Below are 19,584 nucleotides of genomic sequence, written 5' to 3' on the forward strand. Positions count from 1 at the left end.
AAGCAAAAGCAACCTTGTTTTATCACAACAGCAATACAAAAGGAACAAGTGCTCCAAGATGAATGTTTTGCTTGTCGAGGAGGGGTTGGTGGCTTGGTGCATTCTCAATGGAAGGAAGCAGAGGCTGAGGAATGTTGAGTACCTTCTCCTAGCTGTGATGAGTGAATTGTCAACCGTGCGGTGGGATCGTGCGCTTGGTCTTTGGTTGCAAGTACACGGGCGTCGAGTGTCGACGGAGAGCTGCCGTGGAGGTGCTGTGGCCGATGGACCGTGCGGTGGACGGCGGTGAAGGACAGCCGAGACCGGAGCTCGGGCCGGGCGGCAACTGTGGCATCCACTCCTGGATCAAGGGCGCAAGCGACGACGGAAGACGGGTTTCTTGGTTTGCGCCACAAAACCAAGCAGGCGGACGACGGTTGAAGACGCCAAGTCGTGGAGGCATGGGCATCGATCTCGGGACTGGCGGAGGAACGGGCGTCGACGGCGTCTAGAGCCTCGCTGCGGGCGAGGAGGTGACGGGCGGCGTCTAGGGCCGTCAGAAGACCGAGGCGGGAACGGCATCTAGGGCCACGGCGTGGAGGCGGGAATCTTCCCGCGCATGGAGTTTTGGCGGTTTTCTCAAAACCAGCCACATACTCGGGTTTCACGGACCCTCCAAAACCGCGAACTGGATCTTCATCGATATGACGGCATCGCAGAGAAGGCTTCGAGTCGAAGAAAGAACCTCGGCCGTCGGATGAGTCCAATGTATCTTTTCCGGTTTTGCCCCTACGGGCCTTCTAGTGTCTAGTTGAGTCTAGGGGTATTTTAGTCTTTAGTCTAGAGAGTTAGTGGGTTAAAAGAGAGAGGAGAGCAGCCAACTCACCTGCCCCTGGAGCCAAGCAACCGGACGCCGCCACTTTCTTCTCCTGGGCGCCCTCTTCCTCCCTTCCTCCTGTTCTTCTCCTTCTTCTCTAGGACTAGGACTTTGTTGATGGATTTTTGAGACTCTTGTACGGAGATTGATTGGGAAAGGAGGCCCTTTCCTCCTTGTGCCCTCTGGCTTTCGAATTGAATTCAATCTCTTGTCTTTTGGAACTCTCGGTGTTTGAATCTTCCAATTTCTTGAGTTCTTCGTTTTGGGGTTTTATCCACTTGTTGCTGTGGTCCTTGAGGCACTTTTGTGCGGCTTGAATCGTCATATCCATGAGCTAAAGCTCCTGTAGATCGTGAGCTCTCAAGAACTGAGTTTTTAGAAAACCCCGTTCTTGCTCGGTATTTCTTCGATTGCTCCCAAACCATGGAGTAATTCGTCGATTCCTTCCGTGGACGTGTTCACAAGTCCTTTGTGATCATGCCTACAAAATTTGGTGAGATTTGGACTTGATTTGGCCACTCGATCATCGAGTTTTCAAAAGAACGCGGGCTGGAAAAATCGTTTCTGGGCACGGGCAGAGTTTTTCCTATCACCGGATGAACCGACGTTTTGAAAGTACCCACGTCGGATCAACCGGTGAGTAGGATTCTCATGTGTTAGGGTTTTGTTGTTGAGCCGTTGCACCGACGAGTTCTTTTTGTCCCTCATCGGTTTAACCGGTGAGTGGTTCTGTGTTTTGTGCTGCTCTGCGCGTCGGTTAAACCGATGATGTGCTCCCTATGCGCGTCGGTTTAACCGGTGACCACTAAGTCGTTTTGCAGTCCTTCTGGACAACTGCACCGGCGATTGGATTTGAATTTATCGGATCATCCGGTGTTGCAACGTCGGTTGAACCGACGCTTCTTAAGCCTCTGCATCGGTTCAACCGGTGCTACCTTTTTACTGCTGCAGGCTCTGCGCATCGATTAAACCGACGAGGTGCCCCTTGTGCACGTCGGTTCAACCAGTGTGTATAACGTGCGTTGTTTCAGCTGCTTCTTCTCGCTGTTTACTTCCGCGCTACTTCTCGTTTGTCCTATGGTTGTTTTGTGTTAGTGTAGCTCCTATATAGCTACTCTACACTTCACCTAGGACTCTAGGGTTGGGTGTGTACTTGGTATCTTAAGCCGAGCTTCAGATTGCGATAAATTTTTATCGGCTTCCATTCACCCCCTCTGGTCGCCTTTTCGGTCCCTCAGAGGCACATGTAGCTGGAGGTGTCTTCGGCCTGGAATGAAGTGTGCATCTAAGAACAATTTCTTGTTATCCCTTCGGGAAGGTTTGCTCTTACCATCATGCTGCTAAAAGGTACAGATTTGCCATCCAAAAACAGAGCAGAATTTATGCAGCATGACCAACAAGGAGTAATGGAGTGGCGCATGTGTGGAGCACTACTTCCAATAAAATCCAAGTTATATCTCAGAGTCTGACATACTGCCCAATTAAAAAAGAAGGGAATCAATATTCATTCAGATTGGCGCACATTGAGTTCTACCGTGTATACTTGAAATGTAAAAACAAATAAATAAATCAACACTGAACTCTGCTAGATTGGCAATAGAACAATATAGTGGGAGAGAGGAAATGCAGGAGTATACACACCTCAGTTGAGCCTCAGCAGAAGGGGATTAAAAACTTTCTTTTTGAGGGCTCTGTTGCTGGAATGAAATTATCTGGAACAGAGGACACCAAATGAAAATACTCCCCCCCCCCCGTTTCGACAGCATCTTTGAAGGTCAGGGCAGCCATCTATGTACAGGTATTTGAGGGCTGAGAGATGTTGAAGTAGGCCCTTTGGAAATTTGTCTATGCCTGGACACTCACTAATCGATAATCGCTCAAGAGAAGTGAGACCATCCCGTCAGGTAGCTCTCTCAGCCCATTACAGCCCCACATCCCAAGCTTCCTCAGCTTGGGCAGGTTGCCTAGGTTCGAAGGAAGCGCCACCAAACTTATTGCATAGGAAATATTCATTTCCTCAAGTGATGCAGGCAACTTTGGAATCTCCAGAAACCTGCCGCAAGATGCTATCCATAACCTTTCCAGCTGGGGCAGTGGAAGGATTTCCTCAGACGATGAGCCCTTCCCCTCCAGGTTAGTACAATGCCAAATACGCAGAGATCGAATGCGAGGCATGCATCGTAATTCCTCCACAGGCCAGTGGACAATATTATAGCATGATGAAATGGCCAATTCTTCCACAAAGGCAAAGCAGTCACATGGTGCAAGACGCAATTTGGATAAACTGAATATTGATACAAAGCCATTGTCACCTTTTATCTCCAAGCTTCGCAGGGTGTCCAAAGATCTTTGGCCTTGACTCTGCTGGTCATCTAAGGGTATCACTATGTTTGCCAGCAACCCAACATTTAAGCTGGCTAAAGATGGCCACGAGCCTAAAGGCATGCTCATGGAAACAAAAGCTTTTAAAGAGTAACTGATACACGTTAGATTTGTAAGAACTGGGCTCTGCGGAAGACTTGCAAGTTTAAAGCAATCATAGATTCTAAGCTCTTCGAGCTGGGGAAACATCAAGAAGCTATTATTCTCTCCTGCACTATCTTCAGTCCATTTCTCGAAGTTTGGCAAATTATCCAAGGTCATCTTCTTTAACCTTGGGAAAAATTGACTGCTACTGTTTCCTGCAGCTTCATCATCTATGTTCTTACATAATGTGGTCAGGCTGACCATACAGGATAAAGACAAATGCTCAAGAGAGGATGACAACCATACTACTGGTAGATCCGTACACCTTGGGCAGTTGGAAATCCGGAGCTCTCTTAGGCATTGGAACATATGAGGGTCTCGCATCCATCGTGAAATTCCAAGACCAACATACCCATGTACCTCCAAAATATTGAATCCACTGTGAGGTACAAGAGATTCCAGCACTTCTTCCTCATTACCAACCTGGCCGTTTCTAGGAACTAGTGGAGTTGTACGTGCCACAGGCACGTATTTAAAGAATGGTATTTAAAAATAATTGAATTGCATCAAACAACTATTAAAATTTAAATTTATTTACTAATATATCATAGCAATCCAATCTCATCTAATATTCTAATATAAACTAATCCAAAGACTCATATGAAACTGCAGATTCCAGTGCGCCAAGTATGTTTAAACGTATACACTATACATATATTCAATCATTATGAATTCTAACATTTGAAAATATTTCGATATAAATGCATGTTGTTACACCTCACCTTTACAGAAAACTGTAGCACAAACATATCTCATGATTCCCAGACATCGCTATATACAATATTCTTTGTATATTAAATAATAGTAGTAGTCGAGTAATTTCTTGAATAAGAAGCAAACCTCTAACATGAAATACATGTGCTTCATCGTCTTCCATATTCTCTGTTCTAGGATCCTCTGGGTTCATTTGATCTAAATCATTCTCTATCAAATAATAAATCAAATCATTATTAATTAGTTATCATGTATATCATGTAAGAATACATTTTCATAAGCCAGTTTGAAAAAATATACCTTCGACTCCATGCATCGGATCATCTAGTTCCCATAAATCTGAGTCAAACTAATCTTCTCGATCAATATTTCTAGATGATCGACGGCCATCCATTGCTAAGAAAAATATTCAACTGATCATGTATCACGGATCTTTATTATCACATACATCTAAAAATACATGGTTCACTATAATCATCATATTAAAACAAAAAAATGTATTAAAAGTTGAATGAGAACAATATCTTACCTCTAGCAGTCTCAACAAAGAGCTCGATCGCCTTTCATCTATACGGTAGCGAGAAGCGCATCAGGGGCGCACAGGGTGACCTCCATGGACAGAAATAAAAGGCCCTGATCATGATGACCATGTAATGTGCGATGTTAGAACAAACTGAAAGAATGTGGGGATACCGGTGACCAGGACCAGGGAAACACAACATTCAAATGGAATGAAGAACGTTACCTTTATTAGCGACAAACAATATGGACGCCGGTGGTCAGTAGATCGATGAGCGCCGATGGATAGGGGCGTCGGTGTCGAAAACAAAAATGGGCGCCGATGGAGAGGACTGGACGCCGGTGGCAGGGACAAACGAAGATAAGGAGACGTGTGCGCCGGCGGTGAACAGGGGTGCCAGTTTCCTGAGGTGCTGGTGGAGAGGCGTGAACACTGGTGGCTGGGACAATGGACGAGGCACGAGTCGTTTCAAAAAAGCTACGCTCCAAAGAAATCCTGTGTGTGTGCATAATAAGGAAAGAAAAGAATATATCGTGTGCGTGTGCGTAAGAAAAGAAAGGAAAAAAATATTTTTTCCTTTCAAACACAAACCTTGTGCGTGTACATAAGTAAGGAAAAAATAAACTGTGTGCCTGTGCATAAGGAGATAAGCAAAGGAAAGAAACAAAAGATATTTTCCTTCCAAATGTATTTTTCCTTCCTCACATTTATGTGAATGTGGGAATTGATTGGCCTTCCATGTAGGGTGGTTCCGCCAAAATTTTTGCCATGCATGCTCCGGGCGTGTCGTATCAAATAAAGGAAAGTAAACTGCGGGTACGCTAAAACTTTTGGTGAGAAAAAATAAATTTTTTGGGTGAAAACATTTTTCTTCTATCAAAAAATGGGACTCCACCCCCTTTTGTCAAATCTCTGGACCTGACAAGTGGGACCTTCGTGAGGGGTATGGTGGGCTTAATTTTGGTGAGAAAATTTTTTAATTGTTTCAATTTTTATAGTATAGATGATACTTTCTTTGTGGTTCCAATATAACAAGAGTTCACTTAGGTTCTGTTTTCCATGGATATTGGCCTTTGACCCAGTCTTTACTTTTTCCAAATTGTACAGTTCCAACCTTTTACCAAGATGTCTTAGTTCTTTGAGCTCCTCAATTCCAAAGCCATCTTCCGTGTCCACGACAAATGTTGTCAGTGTCCGTAGGTTGTGTAGCTGGCTAAGATTTGGAGGCATCCGTTCCAAATTATGACATCCTAAAAGATAAATATGGGTGAGCTTCCTCATAGTTGCCATACGTTATGGTAAATACCGTAGCCCATAGCAGTTATTAAGCCTGAGCGACTGTAAGTTGTACATCATACAGACTGAATTTGGCAATTTAACAATGGAGTGTGACCCAGAAAGGTCAAGATATCTTATGTGTGCTGTATTTACAAACCGGCTATGGACAATAGAAGGATGATCAGAGTGACAACGCAGTGCTCTTAATGTCATTGGTTTTAAGTCTGTAAGATCCTTATCTGATGTTGATAGTGTCAACAAGGTGCCGAGAGATATCGTACCTTTGAACAATCGATTGATCCGTTTCAATTCATCAGTGTTAGACATCTGCAAGTGACGGACATCCTTTATAGATATTTTCTGCTGAAGTAACTCTTCTGCAGTTGCACATTCGTTTGCTACAGTCTTTGCTAGGTCATGCATCTTACATCCATTTGACTCTATTTTCGAGCCATAAAGGGCTTGCTTCACTAATTTAATATCTTGAAGAAAAGATCTCCAAACCAAATCATTGAAAATGAATTCTGCTTTCTGTTCCAAATCCATGGTTCCGTCTTCACCAATAAAATTGTTCGCTATCCATAGTTGGATCAACATGTCCTTCTCCATCTCATAGTCCTTGGGGAAAACTGCACAGAAGGCAAAACACTGCTTCATTTCAGGTGACAAGTGTTGGTAGCTCAATTTAAGTATGGATAATATTTCATCTTTGCCCCTAACAGTATCACCCAAACTGCTTTCTGCAATGGCCTCCCACTCCAGGACTTGTTGCTTTGAACTCATCAGGCCACCCATTGTTTTTAGAGCAAGCGGTAGTCCCTTGCACTTGTTGACAACTCTGACAAACTCTGCTCGCTCTTGGACTCCTTTACTAAATGCCTTCTTGAGGGACTGAAACTGACGACCAGAGGGAGCCGATCAAAATATCTCTCGAAATCGATCCATCGGCCTATATCCCGAAAATCACCACAAGCCCTCGAACTTAGGGTGAGAGAGTAGCTATGGACTAGCTATCTCTAAGCAAAAACCACTAGGAAGAGAAACGGAAGCAATGCGGAAAAACTCCCCAAACAGCAGCTCTGCTGAGTCAGACCGGTCTGACCGCTAGCACAGACCGGTCAGACCGGTTACACAGAACGGTCATACCGGTCGCTCCCAGACAGCCCGCAACCAAAGCTCCAAATGGCAAATCTCGAGCAAACGAAGTCTAAGTCCAACGAAATTTGGAGGATACCTTCACATATGTCCCGTGAACATATCCCCAAGAGATCTCTCCCAAAAGATTAAAGAATTGTGAGAATTCGCGGAAAGATCAAAGTGGATTGGGGTTTTCTCAAGAACACAAAAATTCCAATTCGTGAGAACTCGCGATTCCAGGGGGTTTGGCACTAGGCTAGATGCATAGGAATCGTCTCAAAGAGTTCGGCAAAACACGAATCCACGGGCTTGATTCCTCTAAACATGAAGCATCCCAAAAGAGGAGAAATCAAACCCAAAACGCAAGAGAGGAAGGGGAGGACAAATACTCAGCGGACATAGATGATCTCAACAAGATTTCATTCATAAATTTCAGAGGAATTCACCTATACAAAGCTAGAGCCATCCGCCCATCATCCTACCCACTAATTTGAGAGATTAGCTAAACCTAACCCTCTTTTGCGTTGGAGTTCTTGGCCCTAACCTGGAGCAGGGGCAGGGAAAAGGAAAAATGAAGAGAATACAAAAAGACTCAAGAGACTCAAAAAAAAGAAAGAAAGAAATCTGACCGTGAATCGGACCCAAGCATGCCACGTGCGATGGCAATTGGCAAAGCAACACATTACACATGCAGAGGTTCCTGTGGAGATTGCATTCGCAAGCCACATAAACCAGATGCTACCGTATTCAGTCTACCTCCGATCCTATCTGCCCTGCTGATCTGCACTTGAAAAGGGCACTCAGGGAGGACTGGTCAGGGTGTTGGCAGCCCTCAGCACTTGGTTTGCATAGCACCTCTCTCAGCGTTGCACGGCTGCCTGCTGTAGCCGCCTAATCATTGGACTGCCAACTGCGTTGCTTCATCTCTTTTAACTACCGTGTAGTTCTGACCCTTCTCTTTGGAGATGGCTGAAGGACCTCCGATGAAGTATTCTCTTCTCTTCTTTTTAATGAAGGTTCAGTTGTAGTGTAGCCGTAGGTGAAAACTGTCGTGGATAAAGAGATCGGTATAAATATGAATGCCACTTGACTACTGAAAAGTGAAAACAACCGTGGGATGCAGTTACACGAGCACTCAGTATACTTACTATGCCTTGACGCTGAAGGCGTTCGTATGACTGGTCGAGGAATCGCAGCTCAAGCTCATTTTGGAAAACCACGTCCTCAGAGGAGTTGGCTCCACGAGGGACCGAAAAGGCGACCAGAGGGGGGTGAATGGGAGCCGATCAAAATTTATCGCAAACTGAAAGCTCGGCCTGTGATCCCAAGTTTACACCCAACCCTCGAGTCCTAGGTGTAGTGTAGAGTAGCTATAGAGGAGCTACACTAACACAAAGCAGCCCTAGGAACAAGCAAGATCAACTGCGGAAGCAACCACGAAGATCAGCACAAAAACAGCACGGTATAACTCACGGTTGATCCGACGCTTGAGTTTGAAAGGCGTCGGTTCAACCGACGAGCAGAGCCGGCAGCAGTCAAAAAGTGAGCACCGGTTGATCCGACGGATGAGTTTGAACAACGTCGGTTCAACCGGTGTCACACACCGGATGATCCGGCAAAATCAAACACCAACGCCGGTGCAGTTGTCCAGATGGACCACAAACCTGAGTTTCCACGCACCGGTTAAACCGATGTAACGAAAACCCGAACACCGATGCAGTTGTCCAGAGACACTGCAAAACGAATCACACTGAACATCGGTTGAACCGATGCTCAGAAATTTCTATACGTCGGTGTAACGAGTCAAACGCCAAAACCCTAACACTGAACAGCCTACTCACCGGTTGAACCGACGCGTACAACTTCAAAGCGTCGGTTCATCCGGTGCTAGGAAGAACAGTGTCCAGAAACGCTTTTCAGCCCGCGACCTTTGGAATCTTTGATGATTGGAGGGTCAAATCAAGTCGAAAGGAGCTAAAATTTTGCAGGCATGATCACAAAGGACTTGTGAACATGTCCACGGAAGGAATCGACGAATCACTCCATGGTTTGGGAGGAATCAAAGAATTCCGAGCAAAAACGGGGGTTTTCTTTAGAACGCCAAGAACTTCGATTCGAGTGAACTCATGATTCTAGGGGGATTAGCACTAGGTTAGATGTATTAGAATCACTACAAAGAGTCACTCGATCATCAGAAAACCATTCGTCATCTCATGCTCAAGATTCGTCGAAGGAAAATCGAATTCATCCAAAACAAAGTACAACACGTACGAGATTGAATTGAATTCAAAACCCCGGAGGGCACAAGGAGGATTGGGCCTCCTTTCCCGATCAATCTCAATACAAAAATCTCAACAATACATCCCTAAAGTCCTAATCCTAGAGAGGAGAAGAGGAGGGCGCCAGGGACAGGGGCGACTTGCGTGCTGTCCAGGGGGAAAAAGGAGAGAGAGTGAGAGAGAAGGGGTGAGGGTGTATTTAACCCCAACAACTCTCATCCCAAAAGACTAAACTACCCCAAGAGCTGAAAATAAACTAAAAGGTCCATAGGGGCAAAACCGGAAAAGATATATGGACTCATCCGACGGCCGATGTTCTTTCTTCGAATTGAAGTCTTCTCCGCGATGCCGCCATGTCGATGAAGATCCGGTTCGCGGTTTTGGAAGGTCCGCGAAACCCGGGTAGGTGGCCGGTTTTGAGAAAACCGCCAAAACTTCAAGCACAGGAAGATTCCCGCCTCCACGCCGTGGCCCTAGACGCCGTTCCCGCCTCGGCCTTCTGACGGCCCTAGACGCCGCCCGACGCCCGTCACCTCCTCGCCCGCAGCGAGGCCCTAGACGCCGTCGACACCCGTCGCCTCTGTCAGTCCCGAGACCGACGCCCGTGCCTCCACGACTTGGCGTCTTCAACCGCCGTCCGCTGCCACGCGCGATGGCAATTGGCAAAGCAACACATTACACATGCAGAAGTTCCTGTGGAGATTGCATTCGCAAGCCACATAAACCAGATGCTACCGTATTCAGTCTACCTCCGATCCTATCTGCCCTGCTGATCTGCACTTGAAAAGGGCACTCAGGGAGGACTGGTCAGGGTGTTGGCAGCCCTCAGCACTTGGTTTGCATAGCACCTCTCTCAGCGTTGCACGGCTGCCTGCTGTAGCCGCCTAATCATTGGACTGCCAACTGCGTTGCTTCATCTCTTTTAACTACCGTGTAGTTCTGACCCTTCTCTTTGGAGATGGCTGAAGGACCTCCGATGAAGTATTCTCTTCTCTTCTTCTTTTTAATGAAGGTTCAGTTGTAGTGTAGCCGTAGGTGAAAACTGTCGTGGATAAAGAGATCGGTATAAATATGAATGGCACTTGACTACTGAAAAGTGAAAACAACCGTGGGATGCAGTTACACGAGCACTCAGTATACTTACTATGCCTTGACGCGGAAGGCGTTCGTATGACTGGTCGAGGAATCGCAGCTCAAACTCATTCTGGAAAACCACGTCCTCAGAGGAGTTGGCTCCAGTAGTAGGCCCATCTCAAGTGAAGGAAACGATGGTGTAACTACTGCAGTCTTGAGCGGTTCCGTTCAGCCTTCGCCAAACTGATATCCTGAGAAACAGTTCCAGCCGAGATCAGAGCAACAAAACTGGCTTGCTTGCTCGATGTGCTTCTTCCTTTTGACGCCCGTGACTCTAATGTGCACCATCATCCCAAACTGCTGCAAAAGGCCGCCAAGCAAACAATTAGCCCTGATATTAATTATTCTCGACCGGATCACATGATAGTTGCACACTAACGATCTCAACACAATGAAAAGTTTCTCTATCATAACATGCAGCTCACACAAACTGCACGTGCTGCACAAACACACCACCCAGTGGAAAAAAAAGACATATTTTGTTCTCACGAGATGCAAAGCACAGATGACAATGGCACTCCAACTAATTAATTTTCTGGTGATTAGTGTGCTCCGTGAAGCGCACTTGCACATTTCAGATTGTGGAATAGTTGCATGATGCACGAGTACATGCATACAATAGCAGCAGAATGAGCTGATGGGACAGAGGTGGTGGAAGCGGGAGCATACGAACGCACCTCAGTTGCCTTGAGATTGAGAACCACCACCGCACGACGGAAGGAACCACTTCACTGGCTTCTTTCTTTCAGGTGCTTCAATGTATTTATACGGAATAGAAGCGACCAAGTCAAAGTACTCCCCACCTTCTCTGCAACGCCTCTGCAGGTCAGGGCAGTCATTTATGATTAGGCGTTTCAGGGCTGGGAGCCGCTGGAGGAGACCCTGCGGAAATCTCTCGATCCCTGAATCATCAATCTCCAACCGCTCAAGGGAAGTGAGGCCATCCATCCCATCAGGCAGCTCTTTCAGCGCACCGCAACTCGACACATCGAGGTTCCTCAGCTTGGCTAGATCTCCGAGGTTTGAAGGCAGCGCTAACAAACTTGTGCACCAGGAAATTTCGATTTTCTCGAGGGATGCAGGCAACTTGGGGATCCGGAGCAAGCTGTCACAATCCCCAATATATAACGTTTCCAGCTGGGGCAGCGGAAGGATTTCCTCTTCCTCAGATGATGAGCCCTTCCCCTCCAGTTTGGAGCAACACCAAATACGCAGACGTCGAAGGCGAGGCAAACATCGGAGCTCCTCCACTGGACAGCGGACAATATTGGAGCAGAACTCGATAAGCAATTCTTCCACAAAGACCCAGCAGTCACGAAGCCCAAGTTGCAATTTGGGTTTGCTAAATATTGATCCGAAGCTGACATCACCTTGAAGACACAAATATCGCAGGGTGTCCAGAGGTCTTTGACTCTGACTTTGCTGTCCGTCTGGAGGCATCACCACGTCTACCGGCAAAAATAATATGTTTAAGCTGACAAGAGACGACAAACAGTCCAAAGGTATGGGCATCGGAATGAGAGCACCTGTAGCAGAGTTTTTCTCTTTGCCATTAGATAGGTAGAGATATTTCAGAACTGGTGCGTCTGGAAAACTTGCAAGCTTATCACAGTTAATAATAGATAGACTTTCAAGTCGGGGAAATGTCATCGAGCCATTAATCTCTCCTGCACTATTTTCTGCCCATCTCTCCAACTTTGGCAAATGCATTAACCGCATCGTCTTTAGCACCGGGAATATTTGCAGAGGAGTATTGTGTCCTGCAGCTTCCACGTCAACGTTCCTACATAGTGTGGTCAGGCTGTCCATGTTGGATAAAGACAAATCCTCAAGATAGGGCAATAACTGCACCACTGGGAGATCAACACATCTTGGGCAGTTAGAAATTTCAAGCTTTCTCAAGCGCATGAATATCCTAGGGTCTTTCATCCATTGTGGAATTGCCAGACCACCATACCCATGTACCTCCAATTGTTTTAGCTCGCCTTGTGGATGTGGTGCGAGAGATTCCAGCACTCGTTCCTCATTGCAGGCATCAACATCTGTAGCATCGTCTCTTGTGCTGCGGGGCCAGCACAACAATAGTTCACTTAAATTCTGTTTCTCATGGAGATTGGCCTTTGACCCACTCTTTACATTCCTCAAGTTGTACAGCTCCAACCTATTGCCAAGATGCCGCAGGTCTTTGAGCTCCTCGATTCCAAAGCCATCTCCAGTGCCCACAATAAATGTTGTTAAAGTGTGTAGGTTATGCAGTAGACCTATTTTTGGAGGCATTTGTTCCAATCTCCGACATTCCAAAAGATAAATATGGATGAGCTTCTTCAAACTAGTTGTCAAACCTTCAGGTAAATACTGTAGCTCGTGGCAATTGTTGAGCCTCAATGATTGCAAGTTATACAACAAACATAGTGAGTCTGGCAATTTAGTAATGTTGGACCCAGAAATATCAAGATATCGTAAATGTATTGTATTTGTGAGCTGCTTATGGATGACAGAAGGACATCCACCTCCCAATTGCAAAGCTCTTAATGACATCAAATTAATTTCCATAATATCCTTGTTCTCTGAGTGAGTGAGCAAAGTGTGGAGAGATGATGTGGATTTGAATAATCCATTGGCTTTTTTCCATTCAACACTTGAAACCAGCATGTGACGTACTCCATCATTTATTGGTATATTTTATCGATAAACTCTGCTGCAAATGCACATTCATCTGTGACATCTTTTGCTAGGTCATGCATTAAATCATGCATTTTATATCTAATTACCTTATAACATCTTTGTAAATAAGAAATCTCTTTCACATTTACATCTTGAAGAAAGGATCTCTGAACCAACTCGTTGAAAACAAGTTCACCTTTCTTTGCCAAATCCATATTTCCCTTTTCATGAATGAAACCATTTGCCATCCATAGTTGGATCAACTTATCCTTCTCCATCTCATAGTCCTTAGGGAAAACTGCACAGAATGCAAAGCATTGCTTCATTTCAGATGACAAGTATCTGTAGCTCAATTTCAGTATGGACAGTACTTCATTGCCTGTATCACCCATATTGCTTTCTGCAATGGTCCTCCATTCCTGAACTTGATGCATCGAACTCATCAACCCACCCATTGTCTTCAGAGCAAGAGGTAGTCCTTTGCACCTATTAACAATGCGTCTTCCGAAAGTGACCAACTCATCTGGCTGCTCTTGTGCCCCTCTATTATTAAATGCTTTCTTTGTGAACAATTTCCACGAATCATCTTCACTCAGGCATGCTAGCTCATAGGGTGGATGGGTGCCCATTATGGAGGCCACTTGCTGGCTGCGACTAGTGACAATTATCATGCTTCCTGATCCGCCATTAGAAGAACACAATAGAGGCTTCAGGTCATCCTCCCACTTTCGAGGCTCTTCATTCCACACATCATCAAGAACCAGTAAGAACCTTTTCCTGCCAATCGCTTCATGGAGTTTCCCTCGCAACAGCTCCATGTTGTCAGGTAGGTCACATCTTCCATTTGTAGCCAACTCGATGATAGATCTGACAACAGCTGTGGCTTCAAAATTTTCAGACACGCAGTGCCACATCTTCAACTCAAAGTGCTTTTGGACTTTATGATTGTTGTACACCATCTTGGCTAGTGTGGTCTTGCCCAAACCTCCCATTCCAATGATAGGCAGCACCTGGACAACCTTCTGATCTTTCTGATCAAGCAAAATCTTCACCACTGCCTCCTTGTCGTCATCCCTGCCAAAGATATCCAGAGACTCATCCAGTGCCAAGCAGGTTTGCCGATACAGAGCTTGTGGCGCCTCTGCCCGCTCTAGCAGACCAAATGTATTCATCTCCGCCACCAGCTCCTCAATCTTGTCAAGCACGTTCTTGAGATCCCTGCTCGCCTTATGATGGAACATAAGACGATCACGTGAGAAGTAGAGTACCTTTCGTGAAGCTGATTTGCTGGGCTGGGCCTCATCGCGCAGAGCCTCGTATTGGAAGGAATCGAGGACGTTGTCGGCCTCGTAAGCGGCAGCCTTGAGCTTCTTCATCCACGCCTTGACGGCGCGGCCGGCCTCCGTCTTCGCCTCGGCCTTCTCCTCGGCGTCGGCCAGCAGGGACCGCACGTACACCAGTTGGTCCTCCAGCTTGCGGCGATAGTTATCGACGCCCCACATGCTAGTGACCCTCTGGACCAGCGCGTCGGCCGCCTTGCCGACTAAACCTTCCACCCAGGGGAGGAGCAGCGACCCGGCCATGGCCATGGCCATGGTTGGCCTTGTTGGGGTGGGATGGTTCTTAGGTATTGGCAAGCAGTGTGTGCGCTGTGAGAATCGAGGGAGGCAGTGAATGTGAACCACCGGTGACTATGGTGAGGGAAGCTTGAATGCTTGAGCTGGAAGAGAAGGGGAATGGGGAAAGCAACCCGTGAAGAGGCTGAAGGACAATTATTGGTGGGTAGCTATTGCTGCACTCCACATCGGAGGAGCGCGTCAACACGGGCCGGGGTCTCCTTCTCCCGCTGCGGGGGCTGTGAAAGAAAAGCAGGTGACGAGTGTGCTTCTCAGGTCACTGACCTGTTGGCCACCATGTCTGCAGCAATAGGAGAATAGTGAGGCTCAGCAGGAGCGAGGGAGAAGGGTTCTCTCGAGCCTCGACTCAGTCAATAATGCCTCACTGGAAATGTGCTGCTGCTGCTTTTACGAGTACTACCTCATTTCGTGGCAGCAGCTGCTGCCAGTGCCACTGCGATGGCTGCTTGTTGCTGATTCCTCTCCCGTTCTCCGAACTTGCTGCTGTGCTCATGGCCCGCCGGCCACTCGGTTTGAAACGCGTCTTGACTTAAAAAGACACGTACGCAGGTATGAGTGTATGATATGACATGCCTTCACATTGAAAAAGAGAACAAGTCAGCAAAACTGGTGCCAGTATTATAAGAAAAAATAAATTATCTCTAACTTATGAAGGGGATTGGTCTAATATACTTAACGCAGAGTGAATCTCTTTGGAAGCAATAATGCATGGCCTGGTAGTTGGCCCAGCATAACAGTCCTTGCAGTTGTAGGCTTGTACAGGGCCTTGTCGTGGGAAACTATGAACGCTCTTCTTCCCCGAGGAAAATCCATCATGTGGTGCTTCCTGCTGCATGCCCCGCGGCTGCACATCTTTTACTCTGGTGAACTTTTTACCTGAGAAGATATTTTCACCAACGGATGCGGACACGCGGTGGTGGTCAAGGCCAAGTGCCCTGCCATGTGCCATGGGACGCCCCGCTCGACGCACATCAGTGTCGCCAACTGACGGGTACAAGCGGCAGGCCACGAAAGGTTTGCACGACGCTCCGGACCATTACCGGCAAAAATCAGACCGGCAACTGAAAGGGTGTGAGCTTGTGATTGTGATCAAGGGAGCCTACAAATGAAAGCATGTGTTTCTTTCAAAAAAAAATGAAACCATGTCGCTTAAGAGTGAAATAGCTAGAAGTTGCCTCAGGAAAAACAGCACGAACATGCTCAAATTAAGCGGAGGTGGCGGCAACGGGAGGAAAGGACGGTCACGGACTCACGGTGGGCAAGGGCCAAGGGGTGGCAAATGACTAGCACTTCACGTACACCACCAAAAGGATCGAATCGAACTACGCAAACGTACAGGGGACGTCGAGCAAGCAGGCTCGCTTGATGTTTCTGCTCAGTCATTTCTACAAGTGTGTCGCGTGTGCACTAGCATGCCTCTACTTGGTTACCCTACCATAAAGGAGAAGCGACACCACACAGAGAGAGAGAGGGTTACCCTACCATAAAGGAGAAGCGACACCACACAGAGAGAGAGAGCGCGCGCGTACCCTGCCTGGCTTAGGGCGTGTGCGATCGACCGAGCTGTGCCCGGCGATGGCCACCATGGCGGGGGCACAATCGGGTAAATTAAAGAATGCTGCCCCTTCACGGCCTGGCCGCATTTCACGGCCTGGCCGAGCCCTCCACGGGACGCGTGGCGTGACTGGGCTGGGAGAGGTGCTCCTGTGCTGCATGGGTTCTACCTATTTTATTTTTTCCCCATCTCTTCAGTTCTCTTAGGCCATGTTTTCACAGATTTTTTTAGTCCCTATCACATCAAAATTTTTTTTACTATTTTAGAGTATCAAATAAAATCTGTTTATAAATATTTTTTGACAGCTGAGTGCTAATTCGCGAGACGAATCTAATGAGCCTAATTAATCCATATTTTGCTACAGTGATATTCCAGTAACCATCCTCTAATTATAAATTAATATATCTCATTAGATTCGTCTAACAGTTTAGCCTCAGGATTCTACAGTTACTTTTATAATTAATCTTTATTTAATATTTCTAAATATTAAGATTCTCTTTGATGTGACATAGACTAAAATTTAGCCCCTCAATTCAAACAACCCCTCATTCACTCATACGTCTCTCTCTTGCTCGTATACTACTAACTCTACAATTAAGAAGAGAAAAGATCGTAAAAAAACCATAACATAAAGTAGTTTTTCATAACATGTCAAATGATAATCTTATATCAAACATTCATTTTTTAGTGTCGCGTTTCAAACAAGAAAATCACCAGGAAGCTGCTGCCCACGAAGACACCGGAAACGAAGACAATAGTTGTGTACATGACAGTCCCAAGCCTACCTAAACATCTTTCTCTACTTAGACTAATCCCACTGGGTAGTTTCATTTTTTGTTTCCAAAAATGTCACATCATCAAAACACAAATGAAACCATAGATTAAACTCACTTCAGAATGCATTGTTCCATGTTTGCTATTTCATATGCTCTCATTTCATTTAATTTTAAGACTCATCAAGAGTTGGTAACTGTGCGTACATAGTTTCATCTTTCATCTCTCTCTGCGGTAATCCAGTGCCACATCATCTAAAATACTGACATAGTACCCTATTTAATGTGTATAAAACTCTCATGAAACCTCCACTAAAAATGTCCTTAAAAAATTAATGGCTGATTAAAATATAGTTGCCTCCACACAAATATTAGTTTTATTGTATACTCCAACAATAACCTCTACTTTAAGATCCTTATTTTTAAAGTAGGGGTTGTCCCTACTTTCTCGACTTTGGCCCTGTTTAGTTCCCAAAAAATTTCTACAGTATCCGTCACATCGAATTTTTTGACACATGTATGGAGCATTAAATGCAGTTGAAAAAAATAACTAATTACACAGTCTAACTGATTAGCACGAGATAAATCTTTTAAGCCTAATTAGTCCATGATTGGATATTATTTGTCAAGTAACAACGAAATGTGCTACAGTATCAAAACCCAAACTTTTTCGCGAACTAAACACAGCCTTTGTATTTAACCTACAACTCCAACAAACCCCTACTTGGTGGATCCCATCCGTAAGTGAGTGAACCTTATTTTTCTCTTTTTTTTTTCTTTTCTTCCTTCTTTCCCTCTCCTGTGCGCCATCTCTCATTGGTGAAATGGGTCTTATCCGTAAGTGAGTGAGTATTTGGTAGCTGCTAATGTTGATAGGAAAATATAATATTGAGCTACCTATTATATTATTAAAGTATTTGCTAACTACTAATATTAATAGATAAATTCAATATATGATTTGATAGAATCCACATGCTACGGATGCCATTCAATTAGCAATATTATTGTTATTAAGATATCTGTATGAGATATTATTATAAATTTATCATTTAAAATATTTACTTTAGTATTCCTTCTATTGTACTATTTTTATATTGATGTAAACTCATATGATGGGGCGCGCGAAGGGCGCGTTGAGTTCTAGTCGTTCTTAAAGACAGGTGCCCTCTCCGGCCTTCTCCGCGTTTTACGGCTACGTCGTCAACATGAGCTCGTGATTTTTAGTTGCTGCACAACAGCTCCACGAGGAGGGAAAGGGTAGAGGTGGCCATATGTCTTGATTTTCGTACATCCTAAATTAAAAACTGCTCTACTTTACGAACCGATTATTTAAATTAAATTTCGATTGCACTGTTGTGTTTCTTACGACAAGATCTTCAAAACTAGACCACACTTGATTATATTTAGATGATATTTTTCTAAAATATTTTTATTTATTTTGGAACATTTTATTTGATTTTGAAACAATTTACATCTTTGGAATATTTTTAAACTCCAACGGACTTGTGCGATGATATGACGGTAGTCGTACATGCTAGGAGTAGACGCCCCCAGGCGGAGGCCTTGGCAAACATGGAGGCATCAGGACTATGACGTGCTAGACACCAGAGGATGGGCCATACAATCGCTATGGCATCGTAGTCAGTGTGGAATGGGTTCAGCTTGCCACACGATGGTGGGCATGGAGGAAAAAAATACAACATTATTCATCCGTATTGTATGCCCAACTTCCACCCATACAGATTGATAGGTCCTGAAGTATGACTACCCCATCTGCAGCGATGAAAAATAGTAACAAATGAGGCTCATGGTGCAGTTATATATCACTTCAGATGATATTTCCACCTATCATTACCTGGAGGATATATTGGATGGGCAATCATCAGTCCAACTGCGGAACTGTTTCCATGCATACCGCGGGATAATAGTTTTAGCTGGCAAATTCAAAATTAAAAAACTATAACTATTAGATCAAGCTTCTAAATTAAATTTAAATTGCATCATTGTCTTTCTTATGACAAGATCTTTCAAACAAGATCCCAGTTACCTATGTTTGTATGATATTTTGAAAAAAAATATTTTTTACACTAAATAATTAATTTAAACTATTGAGAATAAATATTTTTTTACAAAAAATGTTAAACATATCGAACAAATAATAATATGCTACAAATAAAATATTAAATATCGCAAACTTTATGTGAAGAACAAATACATATACATTTAAAAAATATATTTTTATAAGTAAACATACACGTGATGAACAGCTTAGCTCATAAAAGGAAATAAATTATTTCACACAACTTATGAGTCCACAACACAAATAAATTAATATAAATTAAGCATGGCTCACTCTTAGTTGTGATCAAATAGTTTGATACTATAGTAAAATGTTTTTTTAGATCACGGTAAAAGGTAAGTAAGTAAGTACAGATCTACTAATATGATATCTTATAAAAGAAACAAACATGGTTGATAAAAATTATAAGAATGATAAATTATATACTTGAA

The 19,584-nt window shown here is 44.6% G+C and overlaps 2 protein-coding genes and 2 pseudogenes across 4 annotated transcripts in view; all 4 read right to left on the reverse strand.

The window, feature by feature from the left end:
• Positions 1–2,509: 2,509 nt before the first annotated feature.
• LOC120713579 lies at positions 2,510–3,708 on the reverse strand (annotated as a pseudogene).
• Positions 3,709–5,570: 1,862 nt separating this feature from the next.
• Positions 5,571–7,038, reverse strand: LOC120713580 (annotated as a pseudogene).
• Positions 7,039–7,646: 608 nt separating this feature from the next.
• LOC120713067 (disease resistance protein RPV1-like) overlaps positions 7,647–19,584 on the reverse strand; it is a 47,482-nt gene continuing 35,544 nt past the window's right edge. The window contains exon 3 of the mRNA XM_039999046.1: positions 7,647–8,077. The gene's annotated coding sequence lies outside the window, so the exon portion shown is untranslated. The remainder of the gene's footprint in view (positions 8,078–19,584) is intronic.
• LOC120713066 (disease resistance protein RGA2-like) lies at positions 9,993–15,037 on the reverse strand. Of its 3 annotated transcripts, none has more exons than XM_039999042.1 (3): positions 11,122–15,037; positions 10,455–10,741; positions 9,993–10,352 (listed from the first exon to the last, which is right to left on the reverse strand). In XM_039999042.1, exon 1 carries the CDS (start codon positions 14,701–14,703, stop codon positions 13,114–13,116), a length of 1,590 nt encoding a protein of 529 aa, XP_039854976.1. In that variant the 5' UTR covers positions 14,704–15,037; the 3' UTR covers positions 9,993–10,352; positions 10,455–10,741; positions 11,122–13,113. The 3 variants fall into 3 exon arrangements, with proteins under 3 accessions (XP_039854976.1, XP_039854977.1, XP_039854978.1); XM_039999043.1 differs by having other exon boundaries at positions 10,455–10,744; XM_039999044.1 differs by having other exon boundaries at positions 10,455–10,744; positions 11,114–15,037.

This window comes from Panicum virgatum, chromosome 6K (assembly GCF_016808335.1).
Source record: "Panicum virgatum strain AP13 chromosome 6K, P.virgatum_v5, whole genome shotgun sequence".
Taxonomy (NCBI): domain Eukaryota; kingdom Viridiplantae; phylum Streptophyta; class Magnoliopsida; order Poales; family Poaceae; genus Panicum; species Panicum virgatum.

Excerpts from the sequence above, each read along its gene's own strand:
- LOC120713066 (XM_039999042.1), bottom strand. The coding sequence starts at position 14,703 with ATGGCCATGGCCATGGCCGGGTCGCTGCTCCTCCCCTGGGTGGAAGGT.